Source organism: Ambystoma mexicanum, chromosome 6q, assembly GCF_040938575.1.
Source record: "Ambystoma mexicanum isolate Mex_15411 chromosome 6q, UKY_AmexF1_1, whole genome shotgun sequence".
NCBI lineage: Eukaryota > Metazoa > Chordata > Amphibia > Caudata > Ambystomatidae > Ambystoma > Ambystoma mexicanum.
The window spans coordinates 1,093,690,834-1,093,714,071 of record NC_090937.1 but is presented as its reverse complement, the minus strand read 5'-3'; the positions used below and the strand labels follow the sequence as shown (position 1 = coordinate 1,093,714,071).

At 49.3% G+C, this 23,238-nt stretch overlaps 1 protein-coding gene across 2 annotated transcripts in view; it reads left to right on the top strand.

Annotated features, from left to right (window-relative positions):
• PDGFRA (platelet derived growth factor receptor alpha) overlaps positions 1-23,238 on the top strand; it is a 72,787-nt gene that overhangs the window by 4,109 nt on the left and 45,440 nt on the right. For both annotated transcript variants that reach the window (XM_069631648.1, XM_069631649.1), the window contains exon 2: positions 21,214-21,277. In XM_069631648.1, the coding sequence (XP_069487749.1) occupies positions 21,226-21,277 (52 nt within the window). In that variant the 5' untranslated portion in view covers positions 21,214-21,225. The remainder of the gene's footprint in view (positions 1-21,213; positions 21,278-23,238) is intronic.

Below are 23,238 nucleotides of genomic sequence, written 5' to 3'. Positions count from 1 at the left end.
TCACAATCAGATTATGGTGAACCCATTGGCATAACCCAGGTGCACACGCTGCCATAAACATTGTGATCACACTGTTAGAATCCTTGTGAACACATATACTCCTTGTGCACACGGTGCAACGTCCATTGAGCAGACTGGTGCGATACCTTTGCACGCCGTGTCACGGTCGTGCTAAACTCATTGTTATGATCGTTGTGCACATAGTAGCACACACACAATCACAGAGTATTACCATTAGATCATTGTGAACATGTTGGTGTAATCTTGGGCCACATACCAGCACAGCCCGCCCAGGGTGCACGCAGCGTCACAGTTATAGTACACACAATATCTCACATGTGAAGAACACACTGTCACACCATGCTACACATTGTCAGAGTGCTGCCAGGCCCGCACCGCAGGCTCAGCTTTGCACTTCTGTGCCAACGTATTCTGTCTCCATACTGTTGTGTACATATGTTCTTGCGTGGGAATGACGGGACGCATGCGCAGCACCTCCAGGGATGCCACGTGCAGATAGCATGGCTGGTCCCTGACATGCCCTGGGGCGGCATGCTGTGTTTACTGGATTTCTGGTGGGAGCCTGGATGGCAGATGGTGCCAGGTTTTGGAGGACAGATGTTGTTGAAGAGAATATGATTGTAATGCATTCTCCCGAAACGAAATAACCTGCGCTCACTGAGGGGCCTCTCCTACTGTTGGGTGACCCACAGAAAAACCCCTCCCCTGATGTGCCCAGCGGTGGCATAAAGCTCCTTTCATCTCTAGAATGAGATGCCGGCTCCGGTGGGACCGACAGGACGGGGGCTGCAGAGCAAGCTCTCTGCTGGGGGCTTCACCTAGGCCCAGCTGGTTCTCTTCCTCTAGAGCTCAGGGGCCGGGGTTCTCTCTAGAGTGCCACAGAGATACAGTTTCAATGCACATGTGCACTAGGGCCCTGGTGCAAACATGCATTGAACATGTACTTTTTTTTGCATAAGGGCGATGCTTGCCCTGGTGTTTATAACATGGCAGACAGCACTTGTCAGCCACCGTGCTCAGGTTTTCTAATATGTCCTAGTGCTTTTAAAAACAGGCCACGCTTTGCCCTAGTGCTAATACTGTGCAAACGTGCACTTGCACCGGTGCAGAGTTTCTGTGATCTGGCCCCTGGACTCTGCTCCTCTGGGCATATGCAGTATGAATGCTGTTGCCCGCAGCATTTGTGGTATCTAATGCTCAAAGGTTAGGCTCCACAGCCCAGATGTTTGCTCCACCAAGAGTATCATTGTCTCGGGAGGATAGCTCAGGGGGCAACATGCTCGCCTTGGAAGCAAGAGGACACGGAGCAACACAGGTTCGATCCCTGGGTCCGCACTTAGAAACCTCTGGGTATTATGCACGTTATAAATAACCCATCATATCAGCACTGGTGTCTACTCCTAAAAAGGTTATGCTGCAGCAAAACTGGTGTTAGCTACTGAGGGGCTACATTGCAGCAAAACTGGTGTTAGCTACTGAGGGGCTACATTGCAGCAAAACTGGTGTCTCCTACTCAAGGGTTATGCTAGAGGGGGGCGCTGCTCATGAAAAGAATATGCTTCAGAAGCCCGGTTTCCGCTCCTCAAGGCGAGTGGAGTAGTGCAACCATTCGGGTATGCTTCAGCAGCACTGGAGTCCGCTTGTTGATGCTTGTCGCGCAGCACTGCTGGTGTCTGCTCATGAAAGAACAAAATGGAATAGGCTTCAACAGAGCTGGTGTCTGCTACTCTAGGGTTGTACTACGAAGGTATTGGTGTCTGAGCCTAAAAGGTTGCGGTGCAGCAATGCTGTTGTCTGCTCCTCAAGGGTTGTACAGCGTCAGGGCCTTTCAACCATTTCAAATTAATGGGGCCTCAAGCCTATTGGGCCCCCAGCAACTGCTCCCATATTGCCAGTCCGTAGACCAATAACACAGCAATGTATTCCTTTATCTATGACTTACATTCTGGAGCTTGTAGTGTGCGCTTTGCAGGGCTCGCCTTGCAAGCTGCGTTTGCTGGAGCTCTTCTGACTGTAACATCCATTGGTGAAAACAGAAGTGTTATCACCTCGTTGTCTTTCAACACTGGTTCCTTCACATCAGCCACTTGCTTACAAAGAAGGAATCAAAGTTATTCAGCGGGCATTCAGTGTTTCAGCTTCCTGCTGGCTCACCATCTCGTGATAATTGGCGGCTATTCATCTGATCTTTATCTCGATTATGCTGTAGCCAGCTCCTCAAAGGTTTTACTGTAGCAATCCTGGAGTCTGCACCTCAGGGGCTTGCCACACTGCTCCCCGAATCTTTGCTCCTCACTGAGTAATAGTGCTGCAGGCCTCTGATGTAGTGTACCACCACTCACAGAGGCCATACCCACACCCAGGCTGGTTGGAAAAGCTCCCTGCTGAGCCTGCCTGCCAAAGGTGGCATTGAAACAGGAAATGTGTCTTTAAATTCTGCCGACATCTTCATTGCATAAAGGCTGGGAGAAGCCATGGTCCATGGAACTTTTAGCGCAGTGCAAATTAACTTTGCACTGGTGAAACGTGACTTTTCACTGCCAACAAACACCCACATTCACAGATGCAAAAGTGGTGCAAAGTCACTTTGCACTGCAAAAATACACTTTGCACCCGGGGCGTTTGTTGGCACTACAAAGTCACTTTGCACCACGCTAAAAGTTCCATGAATCGGGCCCCTGGGTGTTTTGGTGTTACTGGGATGCATTCCTTGCACTGCACCCAGTTGCCTGGTCTCCAGGGGTTGCCAGGTGGTCGATGCTCATTTGGAAGTTATCATTGATTTCACAGTGGCAGATAGAGGTCTGTGGACGCTGTGCGGGCGACAGTGGGCCTGACGCCATCAGTGGGTATTGCAGCAAATAGATACAGGATAGCCTCTGTCTGGAGAGAAGATATGCGCAAGTGCAGATCGCTGCATCTCACTTTGCTTTGGCCGGTATGCCGTGTTTTGGCCCTGTGCTTTGGGCGCACATTGTTTTGGCGCAGTTCCCTTTTAGGCACGTCCTGATGGCTGCAGCCAGCAGGGCGTAGGGACCTGCTTGCCAAGATATTTATGACTCAAATATATTGTTAACCAAAGCAAGGAAAAAGCAGTCTTTGGTTCGCAGTATATTTAAGCAACAGTAGATGCTGAGCACACGGGACTGCACATGCAGAAATAGGTTGCTGTGCCCTGCAAACAATAACACGCAACACACTGCAACCTATTTCTGCATGGAGCGTGCATAAATGGGCAGCCTGAAAGGGACCTGCGTCAAAAGCGCTGCGCCGAAAAGGCCGGCGCCCAAAGCGCTGCGCGGACTGTCCAGCTTTGTTCTTGGGCTCCTCCTGTAAATGGAAGCGTAGTGCTCTGCTGCCCCCTGGTGGACATCTGCAAGGAGAACAAACAACACATCTGGAACTAGAAGCGATTCCACTGAGCAGCATCGCCACCCTCCCGTTTAGCGGCGATCACCCGCTGCAACCAAACCCGCGCAAGCACAGGTGCCACTTAGTTACTGCAACCCGGGCAGTAACACACGACTCACGCATTCACAGCTAAAGGTGTGTATGTCGGATTCCGCCTGTAAGCCAACAGGTGTTAGATGGGTGAATGCCCGCATGGTCGGAGCGCTAAGTGCTTGGTTTTGTGTGGGTGCTGTGTATCAACCATCACAGGAATCGATGGCTGATTGCCTGGATGGTGGGATAGGCTGGTGAGCAATAATAGGGGTGAGGTTTTTTTTATTGCTATGCTTAAGTCTCATGTATGCAAAGTGATTCGCAAAAAAGTAACGTCGCACTTGTGTAGCAAAACTATTACACACGACAAATTGTCAAAATACGGACACAGCAACGGGATGAAAACTGCAGCACCTTCCCTGGTACGCGTGCCACTGAGAATTGTTTTTAAACAAAATATGTACGCAACTTCATGGAACCGAGAAAGCATATTTCAAAGAAATGAAGTCGGGGGAAGAAGAGGCGCAGAGTCCGCGAACCCGACTCGCCGTCGACATTTTGAAGAGGTGGGTAGAAACTAGAGCAGGAAGTGGGGCGGAACAGAGAAGGAAACGCGGCAAGCCAGTGAGGTGAGTGAGGGCATTAAGAGGCGGTTACAGCGCGGGACGACGAGGATGGCACAGACGATTTGTGTTAAAATATTGAAGACAGCGTGTGTGAGTTACAGACGATGTGTTCAGAAAAATGACATGCAAGCGTGAATGAGGTGGGCGCTGGGCTGGCAGGGAGGGAGGCGAAATAACAGAGGAGGCGGCTGGCGCAGCTTACTGCGGGTTTGCTTGGGTTTAGTTGCAGAACATGCCATCCCCATCCATGAGTAACTGTGAGTGAGCCAATGCGAGCCATGATACACGGGGTAATGAGGGAAGGATGGGTATGAAAATGACTGGGACTCACCACACAGAAATGTGGACTACAAACAACGCGTGCCAGGGACAGGCCTGGAGGATTGTGGGAAAGAAACAAGAGGCGCACCCTACGAGAGGGGAACAGCCGGTGCATACGAGTTAAACAAAAGCAGCCTGGAACCAGAAGTGCACAGAGGGGAGAGAGGGTTCGAGAAAAGTGGGAGTGAGGCTCGGCTGCCCATTTATTTTCGATCAGCGAGTGGCTGTATTATTCTGAGTAACTGGGCACTCAGACGTCGCTGGTAATGGTATGCAGCAGGTGGAGGGTGGCCTGGTGGGCGCTGCGTGGAGTCACGCCAGTGTATCACAATACGGCGTGCTCAGGGTAGAACAGGCGGCATGCACCGGAACGCCCACTGGGCGCCATGGGAAACCGCCATTAGAGAGAGGCTGCGGGCCTGATTTACAAAGCTGCATTAAAAACACTTCGCCAACGAGGCCCTAAGTCTTTCGGGTTCTTGGTTAACGGGGTCCCTGTTGGAATCGCCACAAATACGCCTAATCCGAATTTCCGAAGGATGATGCGGTGCTTTCGTAAATCGGTTCGGATGAAGATGTGCGCACATGTGTACTCAAGTAACGGTCCGGAGCACGGGCATCAGTGTTGTCTTGACGTGCAAAGTGACAACAAATGTCACATTAAACGGGTCACGGCCGCACATTTATTGTGAAACGCACTTTTTCTAAAATGGCGCTTGTTAGTCACAGACACAAACTTTCCGAATATATTACGTGAAATGCACACAATTTCGACATCGGGTAAATAGTGCAATATCGCCCCCTAGCGACCATTAGGGGTTTATTCTTTTTAGTTTAAGTTGCCGGAGTTGTTAGGGATAAAACGAGTTCAGTTTTACAATTTGTTTTGTAATCGTTGTATTACTACTGTTTATTAGCCCCGTGACATCAATTTTTTTTTATTTAAGCTCCAGACGCTGCACGCGGAAGCTTAACATGCACGAAATTCGTTGTCTGTTTTTATAACAATGGTCTGTATAGCGCGAGACGGGCCCTCATATACGAGCGCACCGATTGCAAGATCGTTTTTATAATGAATTGATTTCTAGTGTATCTAGTGATCAAGTATGAACCTCGTGTTTTAGTATTCCGTGACTGTTTGCCGCATAGTTCAGTTAAAGCTATGATATAAAACGTCGTACAGCAAATACATTTAAAAAAATCGTTGTTTGTGCATTATCTGGAAAGTAAGGGAGGCTACCCAAGGAGCGGTCCTGCAGACGGCTATACCGCCGGCTGCTGCGCTGAATTCGTGTATATGGCGGGCTGCCGTCGCTTTGGGTGCCATCTCACCCCTCCTCCTTACCGAGGAAGAGGGGCTTAGTCTGCTCTCTGTAACGCCATGCCCCTCCCCAGAGCAGGGCCTTCTCCCATTGCGCGCATCCACGCAAGACTGGTAGCACGAAATAGGCCCCAACGCAGAAGCGGCGACCCGTCGCTAACAGGCGACGCTCCAGTGGGAGCGACCACTGCAGATTAAGGGCACCCCCATGGGGCCCGCCCTGCTCCCAGGCGCCACCGCGGGCCCGGCCGTGGCCCTCACCAGGAGCTCACCCAGGGCCAGCAGACGAGACCACGAACTAACTGAACACGTCGCACAATGCTCACATCTACAGCAAAGGATACGGACTTTTCAAAATCGTTAGCTGAAATATTGTTATAATACCATTTATTATTATACTGATTTGTTTTGCAATTATGTACCTTTCGTTGGGTATATATTACAGGAAACATCGGCATTGTGCGTGAGAGCGCCGCTTTTCTTCATTTTTCTCACCATGGAACAGTGCAATAATATTCGCGAATCTCAGGGCGAAGAAGTAGCCGGATAAAGGAACATAACACATAGTTGTGACAGTTGCGACAACAGAAACACACACATGTATTGCTCCCGTGCCTACCCCGCTTGTTGCAGAACGGCAAGATGGACGGAGAAAACGAGGTGGTCCCGGACAGACTAAAATACCAAAAGGGGGGCCAGGCAGATTTAAAGTCTTATACCTCAAAGCTCTGTGAGAGCAGAAAGACGAACGAACGCGCACAAGCCGGGGGGGGGGGGGGGGGGCTGCGTTTATTATAGAACTCCCTTAGGAAAATAAATCAAGTCCGTACTCCTGAAACCCATTACCAATATTATTTTTATGATTATTTTGCATCCATTAAACGGAATGAAAGACGCCAGCGTGCAGAGGTCGTGCACCGGCGTGCAGCCCTTCACACCACGACCCCCTGCCAATACACTAGGAGTTCATCCAATCACACACGTCCAGCCCGCGTTGCTTTTCAAGCCCACCCGTAAAAGTGCGAAGCATCTTTGTGACCACCCTATGTATGCGCGCGACATGCGCTGCCTGCGTGCTTTCCTGTCAGCAAAGTTCGAATCTAAGCCACTCCGCCTTTCACCCTTCCGTGGGCTACAGACAACGGTACATGCCCATGGACCCCTGCAGGCCTCGGTAGAAAAGACATACACACCTACGGCATACACGCTATTGCTGAATGCTCTTTTGCTTTGCTGACGACGCTGCTTTAAAAGCAATGCCTGTGTTCAGCAACCGCCGCGAGAGACGGAGAAAAAGCTGAGAGCAGGGGCCGGGCGCCTCACAGCAGGAGCCCTCTGCCCGCGGGCCTTATTTGACTTCCCGGAGCACCCCAGGGCCATAATCTGGGTCCAGGGCTCAGCCTCGAACAGGCACCCCCCCCCCACATCAAAGGGACGCGCTGCTAAATTCGGACTCAGAATAGCAAAGGAGCCCATCTCCTGCTGCGCACCCCATAATTCACACCGGCCGTCCCCATTCCATGCATCTGAAGTCTAGGACTTTCCGTTTTGCGTTTATCTTTATAAATACAGGACTGTAACGGCGAAAATCAGGCGTGCGTAAGCACATCAGAACGGAATCATTCTGCATGACGAGTGACGATTTTCATAAAAATGCCACCTGAATTTGCGGGCACCTCGTGAGGGCGCTGTGTGGAACAAGCTATGAGATTTCAAAAGTAGGAGGGGCCAGGACTAATTCAATAGGTTGGTTTGCGTTCAGCTCCCAAACTCCCCTCCGGTATTTTTTTTGCGTAGAATTGTAAGCTTCGCTTCTATTTTGATGGGGTTTGCTTTAAAACCCAGACCCCGCCCCAGCCTCTCTCTGGCAGTGTTGTGGGCGCGCAGCAGACCGCCAGATACACAGTCAGACGTGTGATTAACAGAGGAAGGGGCCTGCAGCCGGGGCCCCCCTTTGAAGTCGCAGAGACGGCTATCGCGGGGAGACAGAGAGATAAACACACGTCCATTACTGAGGGCTCACTTGAACGAGGCCAGATGCTAGCCCTGTGCATCACCACCGCTGGGGGTAGTCTCTTTTCACTTTCTACTGAGCGCCAGAACATCAGACGTTTTAGTATTTCTTCATGCTTCTCAAACCCTGTGATGCCTGAGTAGCTTTGAGAGGAGTCCTATTCTTGCTGCCGTAGGTTCTCGAGGGTTGTGGTGTGTGTCGACCTTCCTTTGGGAGTGCACACAATCAGGGGTCAAGTCCTTAAAAAAAATAAAAAATACCAATCGAATGTGGTGTCACCAGAAATAAGCATATTAAAGTGCCCTCTGAAAAAAGTGGGGGGGGGGGCTCCTGAAAAAAGAGGGGGGACTCCGTCCACCCGTGTGTAGCCTTGATTTGAGATCTACATACAATAGTATCCTAGTATAGCATGCGCAGGAGCGCAGTGCACAACCTTGCATAAGGAAGGATGCTTGTTGCGTCTGTTCTACACAAGTTTCTGAATGTAAATGCAGGAGGCGGATCCATTGAATTCCGCGAAGCAGTAGAATGAGTTCTGCTTTCAGTGCTGCATTAGAAACATGGCCCTGTTATCTTTTTTCAGTAAATTGTCACTTTGGAATTGACCAATCCTGATAACGGGTGGATGTACAGACTGGAGCCTCTGCCCCCAAAACATGCATATCACAGAGAATGCAGCAACCTAAAACACATGACCTCCACATCCCTCTGCCTCGTCAGTACTGTGACGAGGAAGAGTAGGACTAGGAATAATGAAGATTGCCATTAAGTAATCATAACATTAACGCTATCTGCAGATACACCGGGAACTTACATTTGCCTGCATTGGTGTCCTTGTGTTTAGGAGATATGTTCCCTGGGGAAGACCCGAAGGGCAGCCCTGCCGGGCTTAAGATAGCGGACATAACGTTCTCGTTTATCAATGGAAAAAGCTTCCCATGTCCTCGTAGCCGTCTCTCTCCTTCTCAGATAAGCAGAGTGTTTTCCGAGGGCGGCCCAGGCCCTATCAAAGTCGGGGCACGGGCAGGTCAGCGATGATGGTGGCAGTGGTGGTAGAGCTAGACAGTGGCTTGTGGGGGCTTAAGCCCTCCCAAACTCTACGGTGAAGGCAGCGTTACAAGGAGAACGGGCGCTCCAGCCAGAGCCTGTTAAATCTCCCACATGTGAGAGCAGAATGTGTTGAAGTTTCAATATTCATTAACGGGCAGCAACAGCAATCGTGATGTGACCACTGGTCTCGCTTTCTTTTGTGGTCGCCATTAGGAAAGTGTGTCAGATCTGACCTTTCCTGGAGTCCGCCTTCTCTTCTTCCCTGAAGCAGGTGGATGCACCCTCCCAGAGCAGCATGCGTTCCCATGGCTACGTGCCACACCTGGGAAGATGCAGCCATGTTTTTGCCAGTATGCTCTGTTCCCGCAGGGAAACTGCGCTGGTCACCTGGCTACCCTCTGATTTCAGGCCCAGGTCCCTACCCACCCAATTACACACCCGCACTGTGTTCCCGGCAACCTTTGCACTTGGGTCTGTATCTGTAACCCTGCAGTCCCCCTACCTGCACTTTTGGACACCTGCTGTCTGCACTTACCCTTGCACCTGCCACCTGCTGGCCGCACTTCTTGTCATTGTTTTCATCCCATGTACAGCACAGATCACAAAAGAAAGGCAATCCGCCCAGCTTGAGCAGTCGATCCCGGCCTCGAACGGGAAGAAAGGAAATCCGTCTGAGCAGGAAGCCGGTCCTGACTCCAGAGTAACATTGGAAGGGCGAGACACCCGCCTCAGTTGCCAATACTGGTCCCTGTAGAACAAAATGAGGACGACCCGCCCAAGTGAGCAGCCAATCCCGGCCTTGGAAGAGAACATCAGGGTCCTTTTCTCTGAGTGCTAGGTGGCGCACGCTGGTGGGCATGCGTTCTCTCACTGAATGCAATGTCGTTTAAGAAACGGATACTTGCTGAAGGCATTGCATGATGTATAGCAGCCGTGCCTCTTTGCGGGCTCTTTTATAGATAAGGGGCCAGACTGCATACGATGAACATCCAGGTATGCCCCACCAGCCTTCCAAGTGAAGCCTCCTCCGAAGCAGACCAAACCCCAAATGCAGCACTGCGGTGTCACTCACACAGCTTCAGACCTGTGGGGCTATTCTAGCTACAATGTTATAGTGTCCTTCTGTCCCCTGGAGGCGTCCTTTCTTTGGTTAATGCCTTAGACAAAGCATTGTTTAGGGAGGGAGCATTTTATTACAAGCCATTGTGCAGGATCTGAGCTCTCTTGTTTAGTCACCTGCACGTTCTAGCAGCGCCAGCCCACTGTGCATGAATAGCGCCCCTACTGGCTGCACACAGGTTCACACCTAGCTTTCTTCATCTCCATCTGCCTATCTTTGTGGTTCAGATATGGCGGGTGAAGGCTCCAGAGAGAGGGGGAATTCCACCCCCGTCTATTTTAAGTGTGACAGTTAATCTGGAAGAGCGGACGGATTCCACAGCCGTGTTTTGATCAGGCAGTAAAAAGGCATGGGTATCTAAGCGGGTGCTGTGCCTTTTAAGCCCTGGCCGGGAAATCCTCGGTAATGGCGGCCACAATCTATAAACACGGTGGCTGTCCTTGTACATGAATCCCAATGAGTTCCTGCAGTTTTTTGCAGTTATAAAAAGAAAGCAGAACTGTAGAGCGATACAAACCTCTCTGTCGCAGCAAAACCAGATGCGGGGGAAGAGGCTGTTTAATTCCCTTCCGTGTCCCGCTCTGTCAGTCCAACCTGACTGACAGTGGCACGAAAGGGATAAAGGGCTTGTCTGCAAAACACGCATAGAGTTTGTGTACATGTCTTTTTTTCTTCTTTTTTACTGATTTACACCGTTTTCAGCCTCATCAAAATGAGGATTGAAGAGAAAAGAACAGAACCAAACACGTTCACGAGCTGTTAAACAACAGACAGATAGTATCGCGAGGCTTCGCCGTAGCCCCGTTGCCTTCGTTCCGCTGCATATGGATGTTCGAGGATTGTTGGACATGGCACCGCCCCATTTATTTAACACTTCGTGTTCTACAAGGGACTGAATAACTATTACTTACGTGTAACATTTCTGCTCCTTTTTATTGATTTTGCGTGCGTCGCCTCTTCAACGAGAGTGTTCAGAGGTTTCCCACGTCACGCCCAGCAAGCTGGCAGTTATGGCGGGTTAGGTTACTCACTAGTAAGAGGCACAAGCCAACAGATCATTCCAGAACCTTTGTATGCTTAACCACACCATAGAACCCCACCTTGAGCTCCATCAATCTCTAAGAATATCCACTGCCCCACACCAAAGTCCCGAAAGCAGGGCCAACCATGGTCGCTCCTCTCCCGTCGCTGCGACCCGCTATGGAATTCTCTTCCTTCCACTCGGCGAGACGCAGTCGATCATCTTATCTTCCGCCGCGCTCTGAAAACCGCCCCTGTTGTATTCTCCATGGCCAAGATGCCTCTGGCGTACGTGTGCTTCAAAAACCCATAACATAACATAACCACATGCGTGATAACTGAATACCTTTTGAAGCGGTCAGCCTTGGACCAGCAAATGTATACTTTAAAGAGATGCAGCCGCTAGCTTCTGAGGGCTGATGCTACCTTAGGGCATTTGTGCATTCCACCAGCCACACTAAATGGCTTCAGCTTGTGGGAAAAACCTAGATAAAGCAATGGAGGCAGGGGTCTGTGGCTATAGATGATTAAGGAACACTTTTAGTGGCCTCTGCACAGCAGAACAAAGAAAGTCATCCAGTGGAGGAACTAACACCCTAAATGAGAATTTAAGAAAAGCTATTACATTTTGTTTGACAGGGTCTCAGGGTGTGGGGGCTCATTTCAATCGAAAGAGGTCCTGGTATTACATCATTAGGTACTGGCGTGTGTTACGGGTGGATTTTGACTCTGGCTGGACCTTCGACTATCTTACTTGACATAGCCACTATTCGTATAATTCCTGTTACATACCCGTCATCCTGTTGAGTCTCCAAGTGGAGTGAAGTTAGATTTTTCTCAATGGTGACCCTATAGAAGGCAATGGAGAGCAGCCATGTATGTGTGATGGAGGTTTTCCGGGAATACTATCCCAAGGAAGGTTATCACATATTGGAAGGATGAAAATAAGCCTCAGAATGGTGACACCCTGAAAATGAGCGTGCGTTGAGAGGTATATGTGCACACACACCCCGCAGTGACATTTCTTGTCCTGATCCCATATGGGCCCAGAATGGACCGGGTCCTTGGGCGCCACACACCTCGAGTGGATGAATGAGTTGGAAGACTTCCACAGTGCGCATCACAAACTGAGCCGCTCCTTGGGCCCCCATCGATGCCTGTCAGAAGATAATAATGCCACTCACTAACTACGGGGCCCGTGTGCACCTGGGTGCGGGTGATTCGATCACAGCCAGGCTGAGTCGTCATTCAGAATATTTGAGCTTAGAAAATAAGAATGGAGTACAAATGGCTCGTGCTCTCTGGACGTGAATCTGATCCCCACGAGCACCCACTAGTAAGAAACAGAGGGCTGAGTCTGCGGTGGGGTTCTGGAGTCCGAGGGCACGTAAAGTGGTCGCAGCGCAATGGCCCGTGGACCCACGGTTTAGCGTGGCTCTTGCCTGGGCTGAACTGCGGACCAAAAGAGGAACTGGAATTAATACTCACAGAGGCCCCATATGACACTTATTCAACGCAGCCAACCCTTTTCCTCTGAGAAAATGTGGAAATACCACACAAAAGAGGCTCAGGCTGCAGAGGCCCACCGGGAAATTTGCAGAACTGCCTATAGGCCAGTCCACCCCTGGCTCTCGCGCAGGGGGCTGGTATAGCCTCTTTAGAAAATGTTTAAGGCCAAAAAATGAATCGCAGACAATAGGATTTCTATCGATTGAAAGTGCAATACAATCTAACTTTAAATCGAATGGTTTGAAAAGTTGAAGATAAACTGCCATGAATTCTTTTGAAAGGATCTTTCAAGTCGCTCATCCTTACCTCAACCCTCCCTGAGCTTATTTTTGAAGCCATACTCTTTTAAAAAGCAGTGCAACCCAACACCCACGCCCCGCGCCTCTCTTCTCCACTCATGCAGCCTACGCGGCTCACTTCTATAATTCCGCTCTTTGGAATCCTGTAGTCTGTGTTTTCTAGATCTTTGATTGGGCTTCGTGAACAGCCTATCATGCGCATTCTGTATTATCTGTCCTGGCCGGTATTGAGCTCACCTGGGGAACTGTGATTAATAAGCATTTACTCTTGGGGACCTAGGGGGTTATTTGTGTAGAACGGTCCCATTCGTACCTTTGATCGTTGACACCATTTAACCTCAAAGGGCCTCACTACAAGTTGGGCACTGGGCAGTGTGGTAAAAATTGACGGTAATACAGGGGTAATTCCCTTACTGCCACACCACTGCGCTTCTGAACTACAAGTTTGGAAGTAAGGTGGAAAGTGCAATGTTTCATGAGACAGTTGCTCAAACATGCAGTAAAGTGCTCCCTCTCGTGGCGAATCGGAGAATTTCACCCCCTGTCCGCATCATTGTCCTTAAGCGATTGCTTTTTTGCTCCACTGACTGGTGTCGTCAGCCCAGGATCATGGCTTCGCAGTTCGCACCCCTTACTCACGAACATCCCCTAACACGCTTTAAGTTGTTTGCGAACGGCCAGGCACCACGAGCCACCCGCAGCGCCGTAGTCTACACAAAGCTGTCTTTAACACACATAAGTACAATGTAGACCAGTGGTCTTCAAACTGTGGGGCTGGGACCAGAAGGATGCCCAGGGACCTAGGGGAGCGCTCAGCTCTTCCAAAATGGATTACGGTGACTGCTTATAATAGAAAATATAGCAGATATGGCATGGGGGGGAGGGGCAGCCACAATATTTTTACTCAAGGGGGGCTCAGCCTAAACATGTTGGAATACCCCTGATACAGACCTTTGCGTGTACATCTTAAATCTGCCTCCAAGCCTTGGAATGTATCGTATATATTGTGTTAGTGTTGTCTGCTCGAACTCCGATGTAATGTCCTCTCGCTTGGTGTCATTTTATGCATGGTATACTTTTCAATACCATAGTCATTCAGGGCTGGCTGTAAATTCACCAGGACCATTTGAACATTATGCTCTGCCCCTTATTCCCAGGGGAGCACTAACAACTTTTGGCCTAAGGGGCCAGTACAATTTTCTGGCCCATCATTAAGTGGCCAAGCCCTCAACCCAGCTGTCTCAACCTCCAGAACAGCTAAACTAAATGCCAACCTCTCCACCAGCCACACATCATTCTCAAGAATGTATAGCAGACATTATGGGCATTGCTTTCCTTTCATGCAGCTCATTTTTCAGCCATGTTTGTAGTTTCTTAGAGAGACCCGGGCCCCAGGGAGCCACACCCACATACCAACCGTTGTAAAATGATTTCGCGAGAATAGCGTAACTTAGTAACATGGGAATGCTGGGACTGGAGCTTAGGCCTCCGCGTGTCCAGGATACCTCTCCTCCAACCCGAGCCCATCTTTACTCGTAGACCAATGTAAAGAGGTGGGAAAGCGTTCGGGGACTGATGTGTAAGATTACTTGGATGAGACCCGCCGCAGTGATAGAAGTGTACCAAAAAAGTAGTGGAACTGTGACTCCGGCGGGGGACGGGTAGGAAGAAAGTGAGAAATGTACAACACATTTTTCAAGGGTTGCAGTCATTTTGGTTGACAACCAATTGAGTTTAAACGGATTTCAGTTTAGCTGTAACTGATGTCAGGTGATAAAATGTAGAAGTGTGCTTTAACTTCACAAAGAACAGTTCTGGAATGGTGAAAATGGCTGCAAAAAGTAGTCGAGCTGTTAACAGTAACAAATAAAGGTAGTGGAACACTGCTCCCGACGGTTCCCGCTCACTTCGACCACTGTGCGACCGTGGAGATATTAATTGATAACCCTGTTAAACTCCAAGCAACAACTACATTGAGGGATTGGACTTCTACACAGGAAGTTCTGGTAGATACTTCATTGCATGCCCACTCGAGCATCTTTCATAAAAAAGCTCCATCTGTCGGATCTCATCTAAAGAAGTTTCCAGACAGAACTTTTAGAAATAATGATATGCGTTTTCAGTTCAATGTACTTTGAACGAATGAAATACGTTCACCCTATGGGATGGCCTTCTCCAGAGTCTGCAAAGATCTATTCATGAATAAAAATATGCATCACTCGCTGTTAGTATTCCCTGTTTTATTGCCACTGCGATTGTGTATATTTTGTGAAATCTGTATACGACGTAGGTGTGGTAGATCCCAAAACTTTGTGGCACAATCTATCGAGTGGAAAGTCTTTGGCCCTAAACCTTACAGTGGAAAGGTGTCTTCAGTGTTGTAATTTTTCTAACAAAGCACAGACTGCTGCTGGATTTTAATGTTTCTGATTATTTTATAAGAATGTATTTATAGAACACAGTTCTTAAATGTTAGTAATATTGTGTCTTGTAAGTAGATTCTGTATTGAGAAGATTTTGGATTTTATTGTTTTAAGAATTGTAAAGGTTTATTTGAAACCATGTACAATTAATAATACACAGAAAATGAGGTGAGAAAGTGAGAGTTCATTAGCAGGGCCGAGCCATAGCTGGGCCATGAAGTGGGAGTCACCCGAGTCACCCGAGTCACAGTTCCACTACTTTGCTCTAAGAGCCAAACGCTGGCACGGCAAAGACGGCTTCCTGCCTCCCCACAACACAAACCCCATACCTGGCACACTGTCTACTCCCCGCAGCCCACCACACAACATAAAACCCTCACTTGGCAGCCTTCCTCCCCACTTGTATGCACTGTATACATTGTCAATGTTCTAATTAATCAAAGAGTAACGCGATAGATTATAAACCCATATGAGTTAGACTTTCACTACAGATTGTTAAGGTAAATTGGACACACTGATGAAAAGTGATTTTCTCAGGATCACTTAATATGTGAATTGTGCAAGGCGGGAATTTGAGCCCTGGCTTCCTGGTTCTACAGTTTCCAATTTAGACAGCAGTGAAGGCTTCATCTTTTCCTATTCCATCTTCAATATTAGAACCAACAAAACACTTTCTGCAAAGTTGTCATACACGTACTCAACGAGTACACTGTTCAATATACCTGGCTTTCAAAGCACTAAGTCAAATGAATAAGAAAACCTTAATTGGAACATATGCTCATAAAGCAAGTACACATCACTTTATCAGAAAAAAATAAAAGAAAGAGCCAGTCCCACAATCAGGTGCGGTGGCATTCAGGTTAGACACAGATGTGAGCCGCAGTCACTAATTCTGCTGACATACTTTTCCAGATCTGTACCTCTATTCCAGAAATACCACCCTACCTGTGGTAAACTCTGAATTGGTGGAAAGGGGTGGGGGAGGAATTAAGCAATAACACTGGCAGAGGTAATAACTTTCTCCGGCGGTATTTGACAAAAAAAGGCCCACTTTAGTTTGTAGTCTATTCATAATTAATACTTGAATGTTACATCTTTCGGTGCATATTTATTCAACTCTGCCCAAAAGTGAAGACCACAAACAATCCAACAGCCATTTCTATAACCACCATATAGCACAGGTGCTAGTCAGGGAGCTAATAAAACTCATTTTGTTCTGAACTCACTTGTGATCAAGAAACTCACCAGAACACAGGGGAAACTCTCTTACAGAATGAAACCATGGACAAACTCTAATATGATATGGACTCTTACTTCCTTGGCAAGCAGGAGTTGTGATAAACAGCTGTGAAATGTAACATACCAATGGCGTATGGGCCACAGTGGTGCCAACATCACCAACAGGGTCACAGAATCTGTCATTTAAATGCATATATTGCACTAGATGGTATGAACACATATTTGCAGCCTCTGCGCCTCTCCCTCTCACTCACTGTGGCGACCCACATGTGCAGTCGGCAAGGGCACATCTGCAACATTGCTGAAATCCACACAAGTGCTTCACCCCATCTGCAACGACGTCGAGCAGGCCTTCAACACTCGGTTCGTTCGAGGCAGGCTGGATTGCAGTTCTGGCCTGGGGAGCAAGGGCCCAGCCAGCCTGGGGGCCAATTACTCCCCTGCCCCCCTTCCCAGCCTGCTCCTGCCTGCCCCTTACTTTCAGCTCGGAAACAGCCCCTCGAAATATCAGCAACCACAATTCATTGATCTGATGCAGGTTAATGTTTTCAGAAGCAAAAGGGCCACAGAAACACAGTATATACACTTCCATCGGGCACATGACTTTTCAGTTGGTGCAGTTGTGTGTCCTGCATGCATTTATCTGACTACACAATCCCTATAATACTTTTGCCTTCTTTCTTGCTGGAAATGCACCTCTGCTAGATCAACACACCGATGAAAACGTGGCCTGTCGCACGAACATGTGCATCCCCCCCAACCCCACCCCGTGCCTCAATTCTGTGGCAAAATCCTTAATAAAACAATGAAAGGGGTGTAGATTATCAAGTGACATGATTATTGTCCTCTGCACAGCAGAACAAAGAAAGGCAGCAAGCTGTTGAGCTGAAGCCTAAAATCCCCACTTGAGAACGCTGTTAGGATTTCTTTGTCTGAGTCACAGGGCCCCCAACATGTGGGGGCCCATTTCAATTGAAATGATTGAAAGGCCCTGGCGCCGTCCCTCATAGGGTAACTATGAACAATAGAAGGGACTCCGTTTTGAATAATGGCTTCTTACCGTTTTCTTCTCTGACCGAATCACCTGTATGGTGGCCAATGATTAAGGCAGTGAATTGAGGAGGAGAGACTAGGCTTGTTGGAAGACGAGCATCTTATTCACAAGGTCATGCACATAGAGGATTGCACCAAAGCTGAACGAGACACTAGTAAGAAACAAAACGGTAAAAATGAATCGAGGAGTTCCTTCAGATAATGCAGGCTCGATTCAACATTTGGGAATTGCCAACTCAGCTTTTAGGGGACGTGTGCATATTATGAAGTAGATATTAAGTATGAACGCAAGTATGATGTTTTATATACACAAACCTAGTTGTGCATTAATGGAGCACCGTGCAAGGCGGGGGAGGCAATACAGCGGATGGAAGACAATTTGCGTGCCCAAGCAGCGGAGTCAGGGGAGGGAGGGCATGACTCCATGCTACTTCACAGAGGTAGTCCTGGCTTATCTTTTACCAAAAGGAGGTTACTTGATACTGAATTCTATTTGGTTCAAGTTTTTTTTTTAAACGACTACAGATCCCAGAATGCATGTTTCTATAAACAATGATATTGATTTGTAAATAGAAGCAACCAAACAAATCACACAATTCCAAGTTGGTTAGAACTTCACCAACAACAAACAACAACATAGACAGAAATCAACGTCATGCGCCCCTGGCCCCCAACATCCCATCTCCCAGTTCCCACCAATACTTCCCTCTGCTGCTGTCCCACCCACTAGTCCCTTCCAAGAACCATCAGTGGCACAAACATGTCCATCTCATAGCTACACTAGCTGCGTTTTGTCTTCTCTAAACTGCATTCTGGGGCTCTACATAGACATCGCTGCATCACTGACCATTATTGTAGTTATATTTGTACATTCTCCTTCAACGCTTTGGCAGCAAAGCATTGTTACAGCGCTTTGGCGACATCTATTGGTAAGTCCGGGCGGCGTTTGGAAGACGCATTTAAGGCCGCATTGCGCATTGTGCGCTGGGAGGACAATGCAATGCACTCTCCTGCAGGAGATCTTTGAGTCTGGCGCATGATGGCGTCCCCATGCAATTCTATCAGCTTACTCTACACACACAGGCCTCTTCTCACACCTGGCACCTTCACACCCACCTATACCACATTACCCTGACAGAGCGCGGCCCAAACTCTATCCCCCAGGCCCCCATGCAGAGGCTACTCCAGATGCGCAGCGCTGTGCTTTAACAAGTCGCAGGCTCTCCCCTGCAGATAGAATTCACAGCCAAGTGCCATTGCGTCCAAAACACAAAGAACCATGCTGGCACAAGGACTCGAGTACTTCCGGCCTGCACTCATCAAGTGCTTACGATTTGCATCTGCCTCTCCCTCGACCCCACTTACAACCTGTATCCCCCTCTTTTCTTTCAGGGCCCAGCACAGCGAGGCCACCAAGATGGCAGAAGTGCACTGTACAAGACCACCGTTACATTACATTACTTTTACATACCTAGGCGCATGCCCCATTAAATACCATCTACCCGTGGCACCGCGCCCTCCTGGAGGGGTGCGGCCTGTGTAGCAATGCAGGGATGCTCTGCCCCTCCCAGTGCGGTCAAGGGTCTAGGAGGACAGGACACGGGCCCCCATGGACACACAGTGGTGGAAATGGAAAAAATGTGGTGGGGGATCCCAAGAGTGCCGGGGTGGGGGAGGAGTTGGGGGGACATAGGGGGCATGGTCTGGAGGGGGCGGGGTTGGTAGTGGCCATACGATCAAATAAATACTTTTAAAAAAAGAAAGAAAAATAAGCGCCCACAACAGTAATGTTGCCTTTTACCGCCGGCCAGGGCTTTAAGTGGGACGGGGCCTGCCGGGGCTCAGCCCCGGCAGGCTCCGAAATTTCCTTTGAGGCGGGGCCCTGCGGGGCCCACTAATCTCCCCTGCCAGGCCCGGGCACTTTCTGAAGCCTGAAGCTCTCGCTCGTGTGCGAAAGCTTCAGGCTCCAGAAAAAAATGCCTTTCAGCCATAATGGTGGCGCTGCACCTGCGAGGCATCCCTTTAAGCAGGAGATGCCCCTGGGCCGGCGCCACCATTATGGAGAAAACGCGAGGCCGCTGGAATCGGAGGCCGTTTTCCTGGAGAGTTTCAGTCTTCAGGAAAACGGCCTCAGCTTCCAGCGGCCTCACCCTTTCAGCCTTAATGGTGACGCTGCCCCTACCCAGCTGGCAAGGGGCAGCGCCACCATTAAGGCTGAATAGGCGAGGCCCTGTCCCCTGCCAGGCAAGCCTATAGAATATAAATGCAGAGATCAACACCCTCTCCCCCATGGGGAGAGGGTGTTGATCACTACAAAAGGTTGCCTGGCAGAGGTGCCATTAGCCCATTGAGCCGGGGCTCGTCAGGGGGGCGTGGCCTAACGGCCCGCAGGACCCCTGCAGTTAGGCCAGACCCCCTTGATGAGCCCTGGCTCATTTTGTTGTGCGAAAAAAAGGAAAAGAAAAAAAAAACGGCCGCGAGGGTAGCATTGACTTTTACGCAGCTTTGGCACTGGTGTGTAATGCACAATGCTCGCTGTGTGTAATGCACAATGTTCGCTACATGTACAACTGATTCCTTTCAGTTGTACATGCAGTGAGCATTGTGCATTACACATCAGTGCCAAAGCCGCAGTAAACGGCAAATGCTGCCGTCGCGGACGCTTTTTTTTTTCTTTTTCTTTTTTCCAGCGCAGTTCATGGGCTTGGGCGCTGACTCTGGCCGGATCCCGAGAATAAATGAGTACCAACACAGGTTGGGTGATATTGTATGTATATTTGTTATATATAAAGCACTTACGTGTAACTGCTGTTGCGTAGTGTATACGCATTGTTTACGCATGCGCGAGCGACAACGAGGCTCGCGCATGCGCGTTGAAAATAAAGACGGTCAGCCCGCCAGTTCGAGCCGGGGACCTGAGCAGCACACACCTGTCCCGTGTGGTCCCTGGCGAGTGAATGCGTGGCTGAGTGTGAATGCTGGTGTGGGCCCTGGTAAGCGACGAGGACGACTCCGGAGGTTTACATCTCCGCTGCAACGGCATCGGTGCCCGGGGCTTTTGCTCCGTGTCGACACGGACTCGCGCGCACGGCCGGCGGCCATCTTGGTTTTCACACGCGGATCGCAGTGGTAGCGGCCCAGGAGGGTGCTCGTGCGCTGGCTGCGCTATATAATAACATGTCATTATCATTTGGTCTTGGACGTCTGGGTAAATTCACAGTAATATGGTTACGTGAGCCTATACACGCTGATATGAATGATACATACGGTGATCCATTCTTGTATGAAATGTACATCACATTACAGTGATATCGTAACAATATTTTTCATAGTGTACATGAGAACAATGCTATGTGTTGCCACTTCCTCTTTCGTCAAGGGGTGAGAGGTTGTGTTCCATCGCGTCCCGTGATGTCACTTTGAGTTGGGGTCAAATTACAGAACTTCCTGTGATGTCATCAGAGGTCAAGGGTCATGTGATGTCACTTCCAGGACCCCTGGCATTTTGGTGAAGTGACGTCCCTGTGTCCGGGCTCTGAAGCACTCGGATACTCGGCGCCCCTGTCTGTGGGCACTTCTGAGGCAAATGTTACACCTTAATGTGAATGTCTATAGCCTGCACCTGGTGTAGGCTGCCTTTGGCCCAAAACCGGCCCAGACTTTCCTTGTGCGCATTCTATATAACATGCACCCCCTCGTCTGGATGCATAGTGTCGCCCCAGAGTGTAACCATCATGACTTTCTCTCTTGCAGTTGCATGTGGCGATGGCGCTCTCCCTGAAGACATTCCTGGCCCTGGGGTGTCTCTTGGTGACAGGTAAGGTTCCGCACCCTTTTTATGTATGGTCCACTGCGTCATTAACGACACTGAAGCCAGTCATTAATCCTAAATAACAGCCCACATGCATTGCGCGAGCACAAGCCACACCCAAGGGAAAGTGAGTAAGGGAAGGGGCGGCAAGGGGCACTAGTGACGTCTCCAAGGCCAGATGTCAGGAGTGCGCGGTAGTGACAGCACAGCCACGCCCCCTGCTATCACATTGCTGTCTCTTCTCCCCTCTGCTTCACCCCAGCACCTCTTCATCTCAATACTAATATCACAGGGAAGAGCTCTTGAGATCAAACAAACACTGCTCGAGGTTAAGAAAAGTAAAAGAGGAATGAGTGCCCACTCAAAGTGATAAGTAGTGCACTCTACCTGCAGACTTGCAACCCCACGTCATTGGCATAAGCCAGAAACAAGGTAAATAGCAACATGAAAGGCAGGCAAAGGGGCAGGGGGACTGGGCGAAGGGGGGTCGGAGGGATAAACGTGAGAGGAACCTGGGGTGGGCACTTGGCCGCAGAGAACATGTCAGACGTTGTCGAAGCATTGAGCGCAAATAGTGTCTTCCTTGATCAAGGACACAGGGAGGAGAAGGGTTCTTTTCCTCTCACTTCTGTATAAAATGAGAAGACCCCGGTGGTTGAGGTTGGTGCGCTCGGGAAAATCCAGCCAGGCCACTTTCTGAATGACCCTGAAGCAACAGAACCAACGCCATGACAGGTCCTGGCTTTGGACCCTAAGTCATTAACGCTTAACTCCAACCTCTTTCTTAAGGGCCTTTATTGAACGAGGCAACCAGTAATACATAGCTCCTATACATACAGCACCTCCTTCTCTTCCGACTGCCTCAACACCATATTTTATAAGAGAAAGACCCTTTGAATTCACCTTTCAGTATGGCTGCGGCTTCGCAGTCTGACCCCATTCCTAAAATCCCAGACGTGCTCGTTGAATGACAGCCAGGCTATGGACGGCTCCTGGCATGGCTCTGTACTGCCAGCTATTCCAGCGGTCACAGGGGATCCTAGGAAGCTGAGGATAGTCACACTGCTGTCTGCTTTAGGCTCTACATTTCACAGTGGAGAATGACATTACTCGTCTGACTGGGGAGGCCTGGAAAAGTGGGTTTCAAAGGAAGCTTTAAACATGCCTTGGGTCACTTGTAACTGATCTGATATGTCAGTTACCTGGACTTTTGTTTACAAGTGATGAGAAGGTGATAATCTGCGATGCGTGATGATCAAGTGCCTTAGGGATGTGGTAGCGTGCAGCATGCATCATGCTAATAGCACCAAAGCCACCTGCATAGCAGGGCATGGAGATGGAAGGAGGAGGGCATTGAAAGGAAACACTGGCATACTTTTCTTAGGGATATTGTAGCGTGCAGCATGCATCATGCTAATAGCACCAAAGCCACCTGCATAGCAGGGCATGGAGATGGAAGGAGGAGGGCATTGAAAGGAAACACTGGCATACTTTTCTTAGGGATATTGTAGCGTGCAGCATGCATCATGCTGATAGCACCAAAGCCACCTGCATAGCAGGGCATGGGGATGGAAGGAGGAGGGCATTGAAAGGAAACACTGGCATACTTTTCTTAGGGATGTTGTAGCGTGCAGCATGCATCATGCTGATAGCACCAAAGCCACATCCGTAGGGCAAGGAGATGGATGGAGGCCGGCATTGAAAGGAAACACTGGCATACTTTTCTTAGGGATGTTGTAGCGTGCAGCATGCATCCTGCTGATAGCACCGAAGCCACCTCCATAGGCCAAGGAGATGGATGGAGGCCGGCATTGAAAGGAAACACTGGCATACTTTTCTTAGGGATGTTGTAGCGTGCAGCATGCATCCTGCTGATAGCGCCAAAGCCACCTGCATAGCAGGGCATGGAGATGGCAGGAGTCAGGCATTGAAAGGAAACACTGGCATACTTTTCTTAGGGATGGTGT